The 18,208-nt window shown below is 33.5% G+C and overlaps 4 protein-coding genes and 1 long non-coding RNA gene across 6 annotated transcripts; 3 read left to right on the top strand and 2 right to left on the bottom strand.

The window, feature by feature from the left end:
- On the top strand, positions 2,582 to 3,793 carry LOC104708605 (transcription factor PCL1-like). Its single transcript, XM_010425199.2, has one exon. The coding sequence runs from the start codon at positions 2,785 to 2,787 to the stop codon at positions 3,595 to 3,597; it is 813 nt and encodes a 270-aa protein (XP_010423501.1). The 5' UTR covers positions 2,582 to 2,784; the 3' UTR covers positions 3,598 to 3,793.
- On the bottom strand, positions 4,792 to 6,864 carry LOC104708604. Its single transcript, XM_010425198.1, has 4 exons — positions 6,484 to 6,864; positions 5,393 to 6,050; positions 5,078 to 5,296; positions 4,792 to 4,973 (listed from the first exon to the last, which is right to left on the bottom strand). Exons 1-4 carry the CDS (start codon positions 6,563 to 6,565, stop codon positions 4,958 to 4,960), a joined length of 975 nt encoding a protein of 324 aa, XP_010423500.1. The 5' UTR covers positions 6,566 to 6,864; the 3' UTR covers positions 4,792 to 4,957.
- LOC104708603 (cysteine proteinase inhibitor 7) lies at positions 7,023 to 8,609 on the bottom strand. The gene is made up of 4 exons (XM_010425197.1): positions 8,253 to 8,609; positions 7,801 to 8,014; positions 7,475 to 7,620; positions 7,023 to 7,366 (listed from the first exon to the last, which is right to left on the bottom strand). Exons 1-4 carry the CDS (start codon positions 8,475 to 8,477, stop codon positions 7,256 to 7,258), a joined length of 696 nt encoding a protein of 231 aa, XP_010423499.1. The 5' UTR covers positions 8,478 to 8,609; the 3' UTR covers positions 7,023 to 7,255.
- Positions 10,122 to 10,760, top strand: LOC104709933. The gene has a single exon (XM_010426470.1). It carries the CDS (start codon positions 10,122 to 10,124, stop codon positions 10,758 to 10,760), a length of 639 nt encoding a protein of 212 aa, XP_010424772.1.
- Positions 11,048 to 12,391, top strand: LOC104708602. Of its 2 annotated transcripts, none has more exons than XR_002033121.1 (2): positions 11,048 to 11,387; positions 11,617 to 12,391. It is a non-coding gene; the product is annotated as an uncharacterized LOC104708602 (long non-coding RNA). The 2 variants fall into 2 exon arrangements; XR_002033120.1 differs by having other exon boundaries at positions 11,048 to 11,405.

Genomic DNA, 18,208 nt, shown 5'->3' with positions numbered 1-18,208 from the left:
TTGGGTAGTGTAATTTTCATACTATCCTTATACGAAATGGGGTCCTTTACATGGACCGGAAATTAAAAAGAAAGTTAGTCTCTATATATCATCATCATGCACATGTTTTTGATGGGGATGTGTACGTTGCAGCACTTGTTCGTCGACAAAGGAGATTGGAAGGTGTTGTGTTTATCTTTTGGAATCTTTTTACAAGAGTTATCTATAGATTTCAATCAAATAAAGACAAAGTAATCTGAACCTCATGGTCATGGACCCAAACGTCAATTTCGACTTCATAATTTTTTATAACATGAAAGGATATATGAAAAGACAAACTAAGTTGTATAATGTGGAGTGTAGACCAACTTTGTCAAACTATTCTTTTAAAACTGGGATATTCTCCACGGACGTTCATATTTATCTTCGAGATCTAACAATAGTTTTAAGTTACAACTTTGGATTCACACAAACCTCGTTAGTCGAAATGGTGATTGGTGACTATTAAATAGTATATATTTTTCACTTTTGGTGTAACCATTTTACATTGGGGAAATAGATATTTACTTCTTTCTTCTCTTACATTTTGTTGTAGATTAGATAACGTTTACACAACCTTGTGTGAAAGTTGTGAAACTGATGTTTGGTTTACAAAATTTTAAAATGGTTGTTGTCGTAAGAATATAGTATAACTAACTAGCTTTTAGCTAAATTTATTGGTAGTTTAGATTTGAATTTTCTGTAATGGAATCATGTCGAATCCAAGAAAACTTTAAACCAAACAAAAGTTCTGTTATAATGATTATAACAAACAAGGAAGAAGTAGAGAAGGGTAAACACAAGCTTTTACTTAATTTCTATGATGTTAGAAAGAATATAAAGGGTCCAAAAGCATACGATCTTAGTTTTCTTCGTTTCTTTTTCCTTTATATGATCTTAAAAAAGGAAAAATTTCCACTTTAAGAAATAAAAAATTTATGTTATGTGATTTTAACGGCGCGTGGAAAACACTTTCCTAAAAGAGAATCATACTAAAGACCAGTTGTTCAGATTTACAACTTTGATTTTCATTGCTTGTAATGGCCAAATGGTCCAAATATTTCACACTTGCATACACTTCAACAAAACAAATTGTACTATGCCTCCAAATAGTTTGATATGAATCTGCTACAACTACTATTACTTTCATCGATCACAAAGGAAACGAATGATCAACTCATGTACAATAATTAAGCTTTTTAATTTTGTCCTAATTAGGGGATGTTCTGAAATTTGTAGTGTGATTGAAATAATATGTATATAGAAAGCGAGGGTATCAATTGCATGATCCATGACAAGATAACATACATAACAAAAACTAGAAAAAAAAATGGGAAATCGAGAAAGAAAAAACTAACAAAGTAGAACAAAACTGGCCGTTTAAACAAGTCAAAAAGATATAGCCAAACTTTTTGCTACAAATCTTTCCCGTGAAGCTTTAATACTATTGAATGAATTGATATGTGGAATATCTTGAGAGAATCTATAAAAGACTTGAAAAGGCGATAGGTTCAATTGCCCCAATTGCGGTAACTCCCGGGTCACGTCAAACTCATGTTTGGAGTGATCGAGTATCGTTAGTTCATCCTATTCACAATACAAAATTGGTGGTGTTCTGCATAAACAGCAATACGTTTGTTTCAACTTAGATTTTTAATCTTTTTTCTTCTTTTTTTGTAGAATGTTTGTAAAATTGGTTAAACATGAATATATATAGTAAGTTAATTAATTGTTGCTATTTTTTCTGTTCGATATACAATATGTTTATCGTTGCTTATTTGTATATAACATTTTTACGTTTATCATCATTACAAAACTTTCTCATCGCTGTCTGATGATATTTATAAAAGTGTATGTTTTTTATGTTACGTTATAATATTATCACTATTCACTATTGTATATAGATTTGGTGTACCGTGTATATAATCAAAAGAAAAGGCAGTTGAATATACCAATTGTACACGTTTTAAGTGTTAAAAGATATGAGATGTTATGTTTATGCTTCTAAACTAAAGGTAGGGTCTATCTAGTTTATCATAAAAAAGCTCCAAACTATTTTAATTATAACTAGTTATGTTGACATACCTAAATACAAGCTTCCTCATCATACTGAAAATAAAAAACTCCATAACAACCAATAAATACGAGCCATTTAATTATTGAAAAATGTTAGGTGTAGACTACAGAATTTTAAGTTATCTCCAATTGTCCAAACCCCAAAGTGTTCTTTACACTGCTTCACAAGTCACAAAATGACCGTAATAAACAATTAGAGGAACTCATCAAGTGGTTCTGCTGAACTTCTTCTAATCATAAGAGAAAAGGTCCAAACCATGTAAAATAAAAACATCCCAAATCTCGAAATGTAAAACTTTTTGTAATCGTATATGTAAGAAAAAAGAATCAAAGATTTTTTTAGCAGAAAGTGAATAGAAAAGACCCTAAAACAAAAGAATCATAATGGTCAACAAGTGGAGGCCACGCGCCAAAGTAGGCGTCGGTCGAATCTAATGATCACTTTTCAATCTCAAAACCAAAATTTTAAAAAAGAAAACAGATAACAACAATAAAAATTATAAGAATCTTCTGAAGTCTCTTCACAAGTCTTTGCCTCAAAATCAATAATATCTCTCTCCATCTTCCTCGTTCATCATCATTGTGTTTTCCTCTTCTTCATCTTCACCATATTGGTTTGTGAGAGAGATCAAGACTGTAATATACAATAATCAAGATTTGAGATTTCTTCTCCCCTGTTTTTTGAGGAAGATGAGAGAGGAAGATTCGAATTGGTTCTCTAAATGGGAAGAAGAGCTTCCGTCGCCGGAGGAGCTCATACCATTATCTCAATCCTTGATCACTCCTGATCTGGCCATCGCCTTCGATCTCCACCGTCGCAACAACAGCGAAAACACCGGTCAACCTCTACCTCAAACCACGCCGCCACAACCCAACTCCTCAGCCGAATTCGCCGGAGACTCCACCGGAGACGAGCCAGCAAGAACCCTGAAACGACCACGTCTAGTGTGGACGCCGCAGCTGCACAAGCGTTTCGTGGACGCGGTGGCTCATCTCGGGATCAAGAACGCTGTTCCTAAAACCATCATGCAGCTCATGAGCGTCGATGGTTTGACCAGAGAAAACGTCGCTAGTCATTTGCAAAAATACAGACTTTACCTCAAAAGAATGCAATCCGGTGGAGGCGGAGGTGGCGGAGGAGGAAGCGTCGGTGACTCTGATCATCTCTTTGCTAGCTCACCTGTTCCTCCACATTTCCTTCATCCGACAAGTAGACAAAGCTCCGACCATTTCATACCGTCTTTTGTCCCAATTTCGACTCAGCATCCAGCGGCTCATCTGCAACCACCGTCTCAGTTCCTCCACCGACAAATCTCCGCCGCGAATTTCAACTCTCCGACCAAAGCGACGGAGCAAGCAATGTTCTTGGCTAGGCAGAGTCAACAGCAACCAGTTTTCAGACCAGCTTCATTGCATGTGCATAGTCAAGTCGCTAATTACGCACAAGATTTGGAATCAGGAGCCAAGACTGTCTTAACTCTGTTTCCAACTCGAGACGATTAAATAAAATATATATTGGAACATTCACAATATGAGTTCTGTTTTTTTTTTTTTGGGGGTGTTTGCAATGTGACCGGATCTTTGATGATTCTGTTTATATGTTTCAAAGTGTTTCTACAATCGTCTTGGAACGTATGATTGGGTTTACTCTGTAAAATCCTCTGAAATGCCTAAAAACAAGTTATCTTTTTCACTTGTTTAGATCTGATTACACAAACTACTTTCTTGTGGGTTCTGAGATTTGTTCTTAAAAGTTACATGTAACTTTGCACTGAATATCAAAAAAGCATTTGTAGGTACCAAATCTTTTTTTTTTCTTATAAAATTCTAGAAATTGAGGATAGTCCCCCCAAATGGCCAAATCCATTATGTATATACAAAAGTGTATGTATTTGTGTGTGTGTATGTTGTACAATTGGAAGTTAAAAATATATAGTACATAAATTATCAATATATATTGACCAACCATTGAATCAATAGTACAGTGTACAAAGAACATGAAACAGCCAAAAAAGCAAGGACTAGACAGTGCCAGTCAGAATCTGAATCCCAGGATCTGATGCTCTCTCTCTCTCTCTCCTACATATCCTTAATCATGCCTTATATATTTAATTTAATTTATTAATTAGTATTCATGTACCAAGAAGAATCAGTTATGGGACCAAACCCAATCAAGATTAATTTTAAAATAATTAATAATAATCTTGATTAAGGAGAGAACTATAGGTTATATGTATTGGGTAGAGAGAGGGAGCAATTAAAAGCAATGATGGTGGGTTCATTAGCTGGCATGTTTCTTCTGATCTGTTTCTATAAAAGTCATACCCCTATAAAAAGTCCTCTCTAATTATTACTTCTTTTTTTGGTAATAAAACTATGAATGCCATAATAACAAGGCACATTTCAAATGATCAATCTCGAAATGGTTGAATACAATTTATATCATTGTTGGTAAGACAATGAACCTAAACCTGAATGCTGCACTCAATCAAAAGAATCAACGATAAATTATTTTTTGGATTGGAAATATATATATATATATATATATATATATATATATTTTTTCTGGAATATTGGAAATACGTTGACCACAAAACTCCAGACCTCCAAATGTATCTAATCTAAATGGGCCACAAGCTTTACAGGCCGGCCAATTTAGAGAGCAACCTTGTACAAAAGAAAGAGAACGCTTGCAGATTTTGGATTTCGTTGCAAAAGCTTGATAATAATAATATTTGTAAACAAATCATAGAGATGTCTTGACATAAACAGAGGCCAATGTTTGCAACAAGAGTAGAGAATCTAAAGCTACATTAATAAAACCTGTTTGGATACAAGATATTGGGCTGAACACGAGGAACCGTCAAGGATTCGGGTGCCTGCAACCAATAGTAAGAAAGACAGAGCAACAATGGTCAATGCAAGAGACTTCAGTGTTTCTAAACGGAGAAATATGAAGAAAGTATCTAAGAGTAAAGTTAACCTGAAAAGATGTGCGTCTGACGCGTTCAATGTTTGTGCATAAGTCATAGTGGCACTAGGCCACTCTGTATATGAAGGTGTAATCATAGTCGGGTTTAAGGGATGCCCATAGTTTAGGCCGGCTTGAGTTCTTGGCATCTGCGGGAAAATTGCGTCATGGAACGGAAGCTGAATTGGTATCTGACTGAAGTTTTGTACCGGTGGTGTAACCCTCACGTACCTGCAACACCACCCAAAACCTGTTAATATTGATGAAGAGAAACATGGCGTAAAGAGTTGTTATTATCATGAGAGGCAATGTGGGGGTAAGTTTAACCTGTTACGGTCATAATCAGGATCATAACGATCCTTCTCTCTATCTCTAATAATGGCAACCCGAGAAGTCCTTCCTGAGTCTCTGATAACACCATTCCTCTCTACATCAACAGGATTACTATCATTATTAATTACCACTCCGGGTTCATTTCTACTCGGACATTGATAATTATGCTTTGTGTCAAGGTGAGCAGGAGGAGGAGGAGGAGGAGCTCGTATTGAAGAATCTTCTGAGTCTGAACTGCTAGGGCTGTTGAAGATGCGAGCCCGAGCTTTATCATACTCTTCTTTTCTCTCTTCGACGCTTCTCAAGAGATTCTTTTCAACTCCTGATCCACTACCTATCCCACCAGATCCTCTGTTGGGTCTAGGCTTGATCGCAATTTTGCCTACAGGCCTACCATGAATCTCAGGTTGCTTCACAGGAATCTCAGACAAACAGACGTATGGGTATCTACTATCTGCCGTTTTGGTCGCCAGGATTCTGTTCCCTGAGCCATCAAGACCACCACCGTCTAAAGCCGTGGTAAACAGGCCGTAATGTTGAGCAACACGGTGTGCAATAAGACGAAGATAAGATGTTGGCAAAGGCTGGAACTCATATTGTTGCTGCTCTGGACTTTGAAAGAACTTCTGTATATCGAGCTCCATACGCAAAACTGGCATACCAAGAAGAAGAAAAAGAAAAGAGATAAGGAAACATTATGATCCATCCAAATACAATGATGCTTATACAATACAGGAAGAGAACATATTAAACAAGGATGGGCATAAGAGTCTTCAAAAACAGAGCAATTGCATTCTTAATTCAGTTTAATTGAGCTAACAAAAGTAGTGATTCTGATATCCCTAAAGCAATTAGCCATGGATCTAATCTAATCATCAATTACAAAAGCCAAACCCTAATTCCTTTACAAAATCCGACCAAAAACCCTAAACCAGGAACTCAATCAAATTTGAGAAACCCAGAATTACACGAGACAATAACGAACCTTTATAGACGACAACCGCTAGAGACATAACCCTTAATCAGATCAAATCCAACAAATAAATTAACTTCAAATTAAAGGGCTTTCAAAAAAATTGACTTACTGGTGAGACGATGACGAGGGTTCTGAAGAGCTTCGACCAAAAAAGGATCCACCATAGCTTCCTTGTCGCTCATAGCAGCCATGGATGGATGATTTCTTCTCTCTCTCAAAAATTTCGTCTTTTACGATCTTAGATTTCCCGATTAACCCCGTACGGGAGATAAGGGAAGCGCACCAGAAAAAGGATCCACCAAGAGAAAAAAAGGATTGAATTTTTCGTGAGGGAGAATTGAATTGAAGAGATTGAGAAGCAAATCGATGAGATAGACGAAATCGAATTCCAAATCCAAGGAACTGAAAAGACCTTATCGACCCTTTCTCTCTCTTCCGAACACAAAACTAGACTAGTTGAGAGAATAAAATAAAGTTGCAGCCTTTCGATTTTTTTTTTTTTTTAATTATAAAACCCAAAAACGTTTCCAGTTTGAAAATTTTCCTAAAAAGTTGTTGTCTTTGGGTCCGGCCAAAATACTAAAGAAGACAACTTTTGCTTTTGGATACAAAATAATTCATTTGGGTCCTCCTATTCTTACCATTTAATGTGGTCGGTTAACTTTTTTTTTCAAGCGCATAATAACTTTTACATATGAAGTCATGTAATCGTTTACAAGAAACCCTGTTTATAGACAAACAAACAAGCACCATGTTTATTTTCATTATACACATCAGTTTTTTTTTTTTTTTTTTTTTNATATACACACATCAGTTTTTAGTATATTCTATACACAAGTATTCACACATGTCACAGACAACCCCAAAGCTACCCACAACTTCTACTGATACTTGCCGTCTTCATACTTCAGCACTTCAACCATCAAATTCTCCAGTTTGTTGCCTCTCTCTAGCTTCAGAAGCAGTTCGAATTTCACACGGTCTTCAACCACCTGCGAGTCAAGAAAATTATCCCATTTACCTTAGTTAGATGCTATGGTGATGGTGGGGAGTATTTGTTGATTATAAACTGATTAGTGAAGATAAGAAAACAACTCAACCTTCGCCCTGGCTAGGATTATATCTATGAGTTTATAGGGGTACAGCGAGTTTGATTTCTGTTGAATCGATTTCATGGCATGCTTTGCTGCCTCCTGGACTTCAGGGTTATTTGTTGATACCGATCTCCAGTCAAATCTATTACCATCTGCATCAAGCAGAGTAAAGAGATCAAGAAACGCAAAAAATCATCATGATCAAAAAAAGAAAAGAAAATGCATCCCAAAGATTATAACTAGCTGATCAAATCAATGAGAAGAAGCAGATCATAGTTTTCATATGACAAAACCAGACACGGTGTGATGATGTTCACTTCACAGTTGTTTACCTGGTATCAAGCCAAGGTCGGAAATAGTAAAGGAGGGAACAACATTCTTGAACTCCTGAAGCTGCTTAAAGTTCATCCATGGCTTCACCCAAACTTTAGCTTCATAAATCTTCTTCTCCCCAGCTTCCATAACTTCAAGAGTAAGACGGTAGAGCTTACCAGCAACCACCTGCTCTGTTGCCTTTAACACTCTAGCAAGCTCAACAACACCATTCTAATACCAAAAAAAAAATATCAAAAACACAACCTGATTAGCCATCTAAAGGATGTAAACAGAGAAAAATCATAAAAAAACTTTACTCTTCAATCTTCATACACGCAAATCACTTGAATCTACGCTATAATTATAAAGATTATAAATTTAGAATCCAATCACTTGAAAACATCATCTAACATGAGACAATTACACAAATTACAGAGGATATACAGAGTAGGGTTGAAGGAAAGCGAACCTCTCGTTTGTTGTGTTCTTGAACAGCAAAGAGTGCAATATCATCGATCTCTTCCCCACCGTTCCGATCATTCGTGGAATCGCTAAATCCACCAAGCTTCATCCTTACGATGTTGTTGTTGTTGGATGTTCCTATTTCTTCACTACAGATCACAAACTGGCCAAATCCAGAAAGAAGAACCAACGATACGCAAATCAACATCATCCACACCGAAGCACGCTTCATCTCCACAGTTCCCAGTGAGATTCTCCGATTCCCAATTTTTCCGATCAAAAACTCCGATGAGATTATTTTTCAGACACCTACCTAACCTAACAGACGGGGATGGTTTCTTTCGCCGGTTAAAGACTGTTTCCGTTTAAGCGAAGCAAAACAAATCTCATGGGCCAAAAAATATAATCTGAAGCCCATTTTTGTATGGACTCACCTGAAGGCCCGTTATTAAGTCAATTAGATCTCTATTTTTCTTTTAACACTAAGTCAATTAAATCTTTTTTTTTTTTTTTACCTCGAAAGTAAAAGTTTTGAACTAATTTTGATAATTTATTTCTTTGTGAATACTAAGCTGGGTGTATTCAACTTGACATTTTAATGATTTGTGTAAAATTTACAAATCTTATGTTATTCAATCATGAATTTTAAAAAGTCTCCTAAAATCCACTGTTATTGAACTGATGATTTAAAATTCAATCTTATTCAATACAGTTTGTGGATTTGAATTTTAATAGTTTTTAAGAATTCTGGAGGATTTGAGAGGATTTCTTTAATTAAAAACAGAAATCCAAATCTCATGGTTTTAGGTAGGATTTGAAAGAATTTTATAATAAATCATATCAACTTGCTCTAAAATCATTTAAAATTTCATAAAAACTAAAATCACTAGGAATTTTAGATTGAATACACCCACCTATTTTTGATTTTTGAAAAGCCATGTGTATATGATAAGAAAAGTGTGTTATATAATATGTCATAATTAAAATATTTAGGTAACTTTTGATGTGAGAATAAGCTATACAGATTTGATTGTAAAATACTTAATTCAGTTTCTATCCTCTTCAAAGGTAGTCAAATTTAGTTTTAAATTACTTACTTTTAATAAATATTTTCATTATGTTAATAAAATATGAAAGATAATAAAATAATTTTATTACCTCCAAAGTAATGTATATGAAAATGTATTAAAATGCAAGTAATGAAAACTCCTAGAAACTAAAAGGTTAATTTCTTATTTAAGAGTTGAGATAATGCAGTGTAAAGTTGACTACATAATGACAGTAATTAAATCTTTGAATCAATGTTTTCTTAAGTTGACTACATAAAGAGCCACTAATTAAATCTTTGAACTCATATATAATTTTGTTTTCAGCCATATCTCTACTTTAATAGGGCAAAAAGCTATTAACCAAATTCACCCCCAACTTACTTTGGAAGTAAGTAATGTTTGTAGCTATTTTTAAGTAAACAAGTGCAACAAGTATTTAATTTCAGAAACAAATTTACCAAATACACTACGCCAGTAGGCGAAGTAATATGTATCAAACAATTAAAATTTGATAACCTTATGTGAGAGTTGTCGAAATATTGAACTTGATTGTTAAGTACTTTTTTTTTTTTTTTGTCAATCAAACATTAATAATTAGAAACCAACTCCAAGATTGTTAAGTACTTTTAGTCTTTGTTTTCATTATTTTTCTCTATAAGTAAATCTTTGCCATTTCCATCAATATGTATTTATGCTATTCAAACCTAAGAAAATAAACCTATAACTTTCCTTAATATTGAAAGTGCATACAAAGTATACAATCTTTAAATACCTACCGAGACGCAATCACATATCTAAGCCATCAGAACTTAATCTCTAAAAGTCTGATGGATCCGATCGATTACGAAATATTGTCTTTGGACTCGACTCACGTTAGTGATAGTAGCGACGATAGCTCTGCCACCGAACCGTTAGAGGGTCCAAAGTACCAATGCAAGTATTGTCCTAAAAGGTTTGTTAAAACACAAGCATTGGGTGGCCATCAAAATGCTCATCGGAAGGAGAGAGAGCTCGCCAGAAAACAAAATCTTGCATTTCAGACGCAATTGGAAGAGCCGGATCTCAATATGTACGTGTACTCGAATTGGCGTCCGCATTCATTTCCAAATCAGTACGCACTTCCACCAGGATTTGAAGAACCTCGTTACAACAAAGATGGTAGGTCAGACAATCTAACCATGATGTGCAACCAATATGCGGGATCCTCGAGCTCTAGTTTTGCAGGATTAAAGAGTGATCCAAGTCAAGAAACGGGCCAAGGTAATTTCTTTACCGATATCCCATCCCAACCCCAACCTCAGCCGCCTCAACCGTTATTGTTTGCATCGTCGCCACTATGCTTAGATCTTTGCCTTGGTGTTGGTAACTCCCAAACCCAACATGAAGAACCAAACGGTGCAACAGATGAAATGATTGCTGAGAGAGAAAATGTTGGTTCTCCTCTTTCTCTTTCACTCAAGTTATGAAATTGTAATGTTTCTCTTTGAAATATTCGATTTAATTTTTGATTCAACACCTCTCTGTTTACTAGCATGGTATTGGTTTGTTGTGACAAATCCCTACATGTTGTGCCCTTAAACATTGTAATAAATTTGGTTGTTTGCTTGCATTTGAAATATCATAATAAAAATAAAAGTTTTATTTTATTCTGATTCTTTGGGGTGTAAAATTGTATTTCTAAGAATTTGAGCTGAAATCTATAAAACTATTATGAATTGTGTTCGATATAAGAATTAAAAACATTAAGCAAAAGACAAAAAACCTTCGACCACCGTTCCTCCTTTCTCTCACTTTGTCCCATGGCCGAACGAAGAAGACGAATTCGAATCTCCCGTGGAGCCATCGCATCAATCTCAGGACTATGATTTGGAGTTAGGTTTCATTATCGCGAACATGGTAGGGTTGCAGTACTACCCTAGCCGAATCAATGGTCGAGAGAGATTGTGGGACCTGGTTGGTGAACCTTTGAACCGTTACGACGAGAAACGCAATCAGAGTACTCAACACTCGATCTGTTCAACTGGGTCACATCGAGCGTACGGTAGTAGCCGCTCTCTCACCATTGATTGACTCTCACATGATTGTCGTCGAAGGTATTTGTACTCCAATAGGTATAAAATTTCATGTCAAATTCACGTTTTTGCAAAGTTAGAAGCTTCCTCTGTTGTGAAATCTATGATTTTTAGCGCTGGGTTAGTATTGATTTCGGAATCAGATACATCGTTTGGGTTATCTGAGGGCTGTTGTGGTTGTTAATGAACATATGGATGATGGAGATAAGAAGATTTCTTAGCACTCGATGTGTGCTCACATCTTTTGCAGGGCTTGCTTGTATTCTTCAAACTCTTCAAAGAAGTAAAACATTGTGCCATCTTTGTCGTGGCTCTCTTACCCAGTCTGGATCTCTACAGTGCTCTGCCTCCTCATCCGGGTTCTTCTAATACGGATGGTGGAGACACCAAATCATCAAAAGGTCTCAGCTTTACTATCCCTGCTCATGGCATAACGATAAGAAAACCTGAACACAAAAGTCTGTTGTGTTCTCTCAGTTTAGGAAGATGCTGCTTCTACTAGAAAGACACGCTGAAAGCTGCGGGTCTCACCATCTTACGCTTGGATGAGACAATGACTGTGAAGAAACGGACCCAATTCATTGGAGAGTTTGGGAGTCCGGAGTTTACCAGACCTGTGGTGTTGCTTGCGAGCATCAAGGCCTCTGGTGCTAGCATAAACCTAACTGCGGCATCAAGGGTTTACTTTGTTCGTGCCGTGGTGGACAAGATTCATAGGATTGGACAGAAGCAAGACGTTAAAATGATAAAGATGATTACAAGAAACGATATTGAAGAGAGGGTCCTCGAGCTTCAGCAGAAGAAGAAGAATCTAACGAACAAAGCTTTTAAAAGAAAGCATACAAAAGACCAAAGAAAGAGAGGTTAACGTTCAACGTGGTTGCTCTTATGTCTCTATGAACTCTGAATTTGTCCATAGTTTCACCGGTTTGTTCCTTATCACCTCTCGGTTAGTTTTCTAATTGAAGTTTAGCTTGTAAATGCGTTTTCTGGTTTTCAATTCGATTTACTTTTGATCGGTTTAATTTGGTTAAAGAAAATTTGACTTCTCAAGTTAAAAAAAAAGACTCTGTCTGTCCGATGCGATTCAGTGGAGTAGAAGTTTAATTCCGAAGTTCGTTATTGTATGATTTTGTTAAAGTAGCATTTAAGTTTGTTATTAGCAATTAGTCGTACGTAATTAGATGAAATTTTGTTGGGGGTTAGATTACTTATGATGAGCCTTCACCTAACAAGTTTTAATTGATGTCAACACAATTCTCGTTTTCTAATCTTCAAAAAGTCAAATTAATCAAACGGCGTCAAATACGATAGGGGCGTATTTACTCTATCCATATCGTAAAAGTCACAACACGATCGAGACACAATTATATATAAACTATGTAAATAATAGTCAACCATACAAAGCACAAAAAAAACTGTATTATACTATTATCAATCCAAACTAAGTTACGCGATCTATCTGTTTGTGTTGGTATTTTTTTTTTTTGTTGAAGAGTAATATCAATTTAAATTTTCACTATTTGATATTTGGACCAAGAAATATACAGTATTCGGTTTTTATGGAATGGTATAAACAACATTTGTTTCCTTCATAAAGAAGTCAACAATATGTTCTTCCCATTTCTGAGTTTTGATATTTTCTATCTTTTGATACTTTTCCAGCAAAAAAACGTCAATTTGTTTGGTCTAAAAATTTGTTTAAAAAACTTTACGAATTTATGTGACCTGTAAACAAGAAAAAGATTAAAGATTATTGCTGTTGGTTGGATATTATATAACACAACAGTTTCAGATTTGATATTTGGACCAACAACAATAATTTGTTCATAATGCAAGATAACCGTACGTCTTTATAACAAAACAAAAAAAAAACAAAAAGATAGTAACTGTTAGTGATGGTGATATATAGTTAGAGCCGCTTAAAAATTGCGACAGTACAATACAAGAGGTGTCTTGTCTCAATTAACTGGTATAAGATTAAGAAAGGTGAACATTATGTTAAACTTATATATTAAGAAAAAATTTATAGAAAAAGAAAAATAAAATTATTCATTCCCTTAGATTTTGAAGTTTTTAACAAGTCACTTACAATATATGGCCGTCTATTAACCACTTTAAAATGATGTTTAGTATTAGAGAGAGACTGTATTGTGATAGTATTAATTTTCATCTATATCTATATGTAATGATTACACTAGTATTAGCGTTAAGGTACCACTACCAACTACCAAGGTGTGTTTGGCGGTCGGTCCTTTGCTTTTGGATATAATTATATAAGCCCACCTCAGCTTTGCGCTAGCTGTGACGATATCAATAAAAGGGCCTAAAAGTGGAGTAATTATAAAACATGAAAGAAACTTATAACTCAAATCCTATATATATACACAACTTCGATATAAAACGAACACGAAAATTTGAGGTCGGTCGAGTATCTCCAAACATTTCCATCATTCCATGTACCTATATTTTGGTCATACGCATAGATTTTTTGGAATATTTATGTAATAAAAATGATGAATATTGTACAAGTATCTCAGATCTTCTAACAAATGTCCGTTCTAGAACAAGCATGAGTCACACAAATGATTTAAATAAAGTACACACTGAACTGAACAGATAGATAAATAGGGATGACGAGGCTAAAGTGTAAAACGTAAAGTGCCTATTTATGAAGCCAAAAAAATAAAAATAAAATTGTAGTGAGACCGTCCTTCCGTGGTAATGAGCTATGGATTTGATTTGTTGTTATCTCTTCCACACAGACACAAAACACGCACCCAGTTTCATCGGGAAAAAAAGCTTAAAAATAACTCGTTTAATTTTATTTTGGACAAATAATACCTGTCCTTTTTTTATTGAAAATATAATACTTCATTTAATTAATTAAAGCTGATTAATATTTAAATTTTTAAATGTTGTAAGTTTAACACCTGGCACGTGTATTATTATTTTAAAATTACAAATTTGCCATTAAAATTCTATTTGTTTTTTTTTTGTTTTTTTTAACTGAGAACTTCGTCTTCAATTCTTCATCCTCATACCTTTTCTAAAAACTCGATCTGTAGATTTGAGTTTTTAGGTTTTGTAAATCCATATTTATCTTAGGGTTTGTTTCTTCTTGTTAGATCTTTTAATTAAGAGAGAATAAATCTAGAGAGAATTCTTATGAAATTGAATTAGGTTGTTGGTTTTTGGTGAAGATTGAAGAAATTGAATTTGTAGTAGTATGTAGCGATTTCCTCAAATATGGTTCTGTTGTATGGGTTCTTAATGAAAATGAAAACATATCATTAATAATTCTCCTGGGTGAGTTTTGGCCGGTAACGGTGACGACTGCGACAACGACTTAGAATCAAGCGTGAATGTTTTGGACCGGATCAAGAGGCTAACTGTTTGTATAAAAGCCTAGCCACCATCGCCGAGTCAGGTATTTCTGATGTTGTCTCCATGGATCTTTAAATTCATGATTCAGATCAGAGAAAGAGACGAAGAAGAGAGCAGCCATGGAGAATAGATTATTTCCGATCTTTGTTCCCCTTTTTTTTTACTATTTTTTCTTTCTATTTTCCATTTTTTAAAATTAATTATTTTGTTTCAATTAACACAAATAGAATTTTGAGGGCAAAATCGTAATTTGAAAATAATAATACACGTGCCAAGTATTAAACTTACAACATTTAAAAGTTGAAATATTAATCAGCTTTAATTAATTAGATGAGGTATTATTTTTCTAATAAAAAAAATTAGATATTGGTTCTGATTGGTAACACGATTTATCGAAGTTGAGTTGCAGAAAATATTATAGTTTGATATAAGTTGCAATAAAAATTATATGGTAAAAACAGCAGTTTGATGTAATAGATCGCTGTAAAAATATAATTTATTAATTTTATCAAAATTACTGACGGGTGACATTTTTGTGGTAGATGTTACAATATGTATTATTTAATTATAATTATTAAAAATATTAGTGAATATATTTCACAAAATTATAAAAAAAATAAATAAATAATAAAATAATTTTAATATACATAAATTTAACTAAACTTCTTTGTTACATTACAAATTAAAAAATTAACTACATGCATGCCATAATATTTACAATCTTATCATATTTAGGTCTATGCCTATTTTCATTTCAAATGATAATAAAAATAATAATTTAGGAAAAATATAATATAACTAATTTAAAAAGTTATTAAATAAAAGAAAAACAGTAAAAATTATTTTTATTAATATATGAATTAAATAAAAACAAAAACAATAATTTTTTGTATTATATAACTGAATTTTCGTTTTTTTAATTAAAAAAAAAATAACTCAACTTACCACATCTTAACTCACGAAAATTTCCATGATATTGAATAATGTTTTGAGTTAACAATTTTACAAAGGATATAACTCAAAATTGTAAGTCAACCATAATACATTGTAACTCAAACTTAACTTTAAATTTTTTAGTTTTGTTGTTGATTGGTAACACTTTTGAATAATCTATGAATTAAGTTCATAATTCAATTTAACTCAATGGTAACTTATGTTATCAATCAAAGCTATAATTTGTCCAAAGTAAAATTAAATGAAGTATTTTTAAGGTTTTTTCCCCAGTTTCATCGGGTCCACTGTAAAGCAGCTACTATGTCTGCTTACGTGTCAGCTAAATGTAACGTCTGTCACATTCTTGTGACAGGGCGGTGAGGTTAGCAAACGAGTCGCAGGGGTTTTTAACGCGTTTGAAGATGAATAGATTCTGATTGGCTGCTAGTGTGTTACTACTTATCACCGCCCCAAATCCCATACTTCTTCGTTTTGTCACGTATAGTCCTGGGCAAATAAACCAAACCGAATGGACCGAACCAAAATTTCGGTTCCGGTTCGGGTATGGATAGTGGAAAATAACCGATTGGATAGTGTTTTAATTATCCATGGATATCGGTTATTAACCGAACCGAACCGATATCCATTCGGTTATCCAAATCAAACCGAACACGTACTAAAATTATGTTTTAGCCGAGAATCGAACCTGGAGTGTGCAACATAGCCACTGCGCCACGTTGAAGTTTTAGCTTTTTATTACGTGTTAATTTATATAAGGTAATAAAAAATAAACTAAAAAACTATATATATTTAGATAAAAATACCAAAATATTTGAAATAAATCAAATATGAGGAATTTTTAGATATATTTGTTAAAATATAATCAAATTTTATTTAAATAATACTTTAAAATTTTATATTACATTATTTCGGATATCCGGAACCGAACCGAAAATAACTGAAACTTAACCGAACCCGAACCGAAATAATAAATTAACCGAATGGATACTAAACCTCTATATCCAAACTAACCGGAACCGAATGGATATATCCAAAACCGAACCGAATACCGGAACGCCTAGGACTAGTCACGTATACCCCCATCTATAAAAAATCATATACTAGTTGATTTTGTTGACCAACAAACATTATTATTATATGCTTCAAATTCCACTATCAGAGAAACTTCGTTTTTTCTTTCGTGGTGCTTCAACAAAACAAGCTGTTTTGTAGTCTGTTTAAGTCTTAATTAACTTAAATGATAACTTTGTTAACACAAATCAAACTTCTTACCTTTTGTTATATTTTGAATTATAACAGTTATGCTTGTGGTATCATATAAAGACAAGATACGTTGTTATAACATATGTAAATATGTAATCATAAACGAGAAAATGCAAACACATGGAAAAGACAACGGATTTGATCAACAACAACAAAAAAAAGAAAAAAAGAAAAAAAAGAAAGGGACAAATGGATGTCATAAGATAATGTAGATCAGTAGATGTTATGTGTTTTGACTTGAATGCGTTTAAAGAGAAATTACTAAGTTAAGTAGTTAACTCATGGTTGTAACTGTAGATTCAGAGACCAGAGTTGTAACTTCCATTAATAATCTCTAGCTCTCTATATATCTTATGGCCGTAACAAGTATGGTTATGAAAAATAGTCAATGATCTAGTGAAAAAATTGTGAGGGTAACGAGAGCTTTAGTGGGAACTGGGAACAATTTACGGTTTCCAAAATATGATACTAACTATGACTTTTTTATTAAAACATTGCAAATCATTTTGTACCTAATCCATAGTACAACATATAATAAAAACATTGTTAACAAAGAAATACTTTTCCGTCTTACACATATGAACAAAGTACCTAATCCAATTTCTTATAATCATATAGATATTAGAAAAAAAAACATGAAAATAAAAGTGTACCATGGAATTATTTGTTTTGGATCGAATTAACCAATAGAAATTCCATATCACTTTTTTGACTAGAGAGTATTGTTGACAAAGGATATTTTTATCAGCAGCTTTCACGAAATAATTTATCTTCAAAATTTTCTCATTAACGAAGTCCACAATCTTGGTAAAATTTACTTGCGACATTTTCCAACGTATTATAATCCATTAATAACTGGAGTAACTTATTGTGAAAAAAATGTAGAACAAAAAAAAAAAAAGAGTTTGACCTTGTTGTTCACTAAACTTTTGTCGTCGTTCAAGTACAACGCATGTGTGGGAAAAATAAAAATAAAAGAAAGAATATTGTTTTTCATTTAATACTAATCTTTTAAAATAATGAAAAGCCAAATAAGACCGATCAGGTCAAAAGAAAAGCCGTAAAGAAAATCCAACTTAAAAATATAAAATAAAATAAAATTAAAAAATAATAATCTCTTTTACCAAACAGATACAGAAACTTTTACAGAAAAAATAAACAAAAATTTAATATTTTTTTTCTCTTTCATCAAAGATCGATATAAAAATTTAATTCTAAATTAAAAAAAAAAAAAAAAA

This window comes from Camelina sativa, chromosome 8 (genome assembly GCF_000633955.1).
Source record: "Camelina sativa cultivar DH55 chromosome 8, Cs, whole genome shotgun sequence".
NCBI lineage: Eukaryota > Viridiplantae > Streptophyta > Magnoliopsida > Brassicales > Brassicaceae > Camelina > Camelina sativa.
Note: the sequence above shows the minus strand (reverse complement) of the source record. Positions and strands in the feature narration are given on the sequence as shown.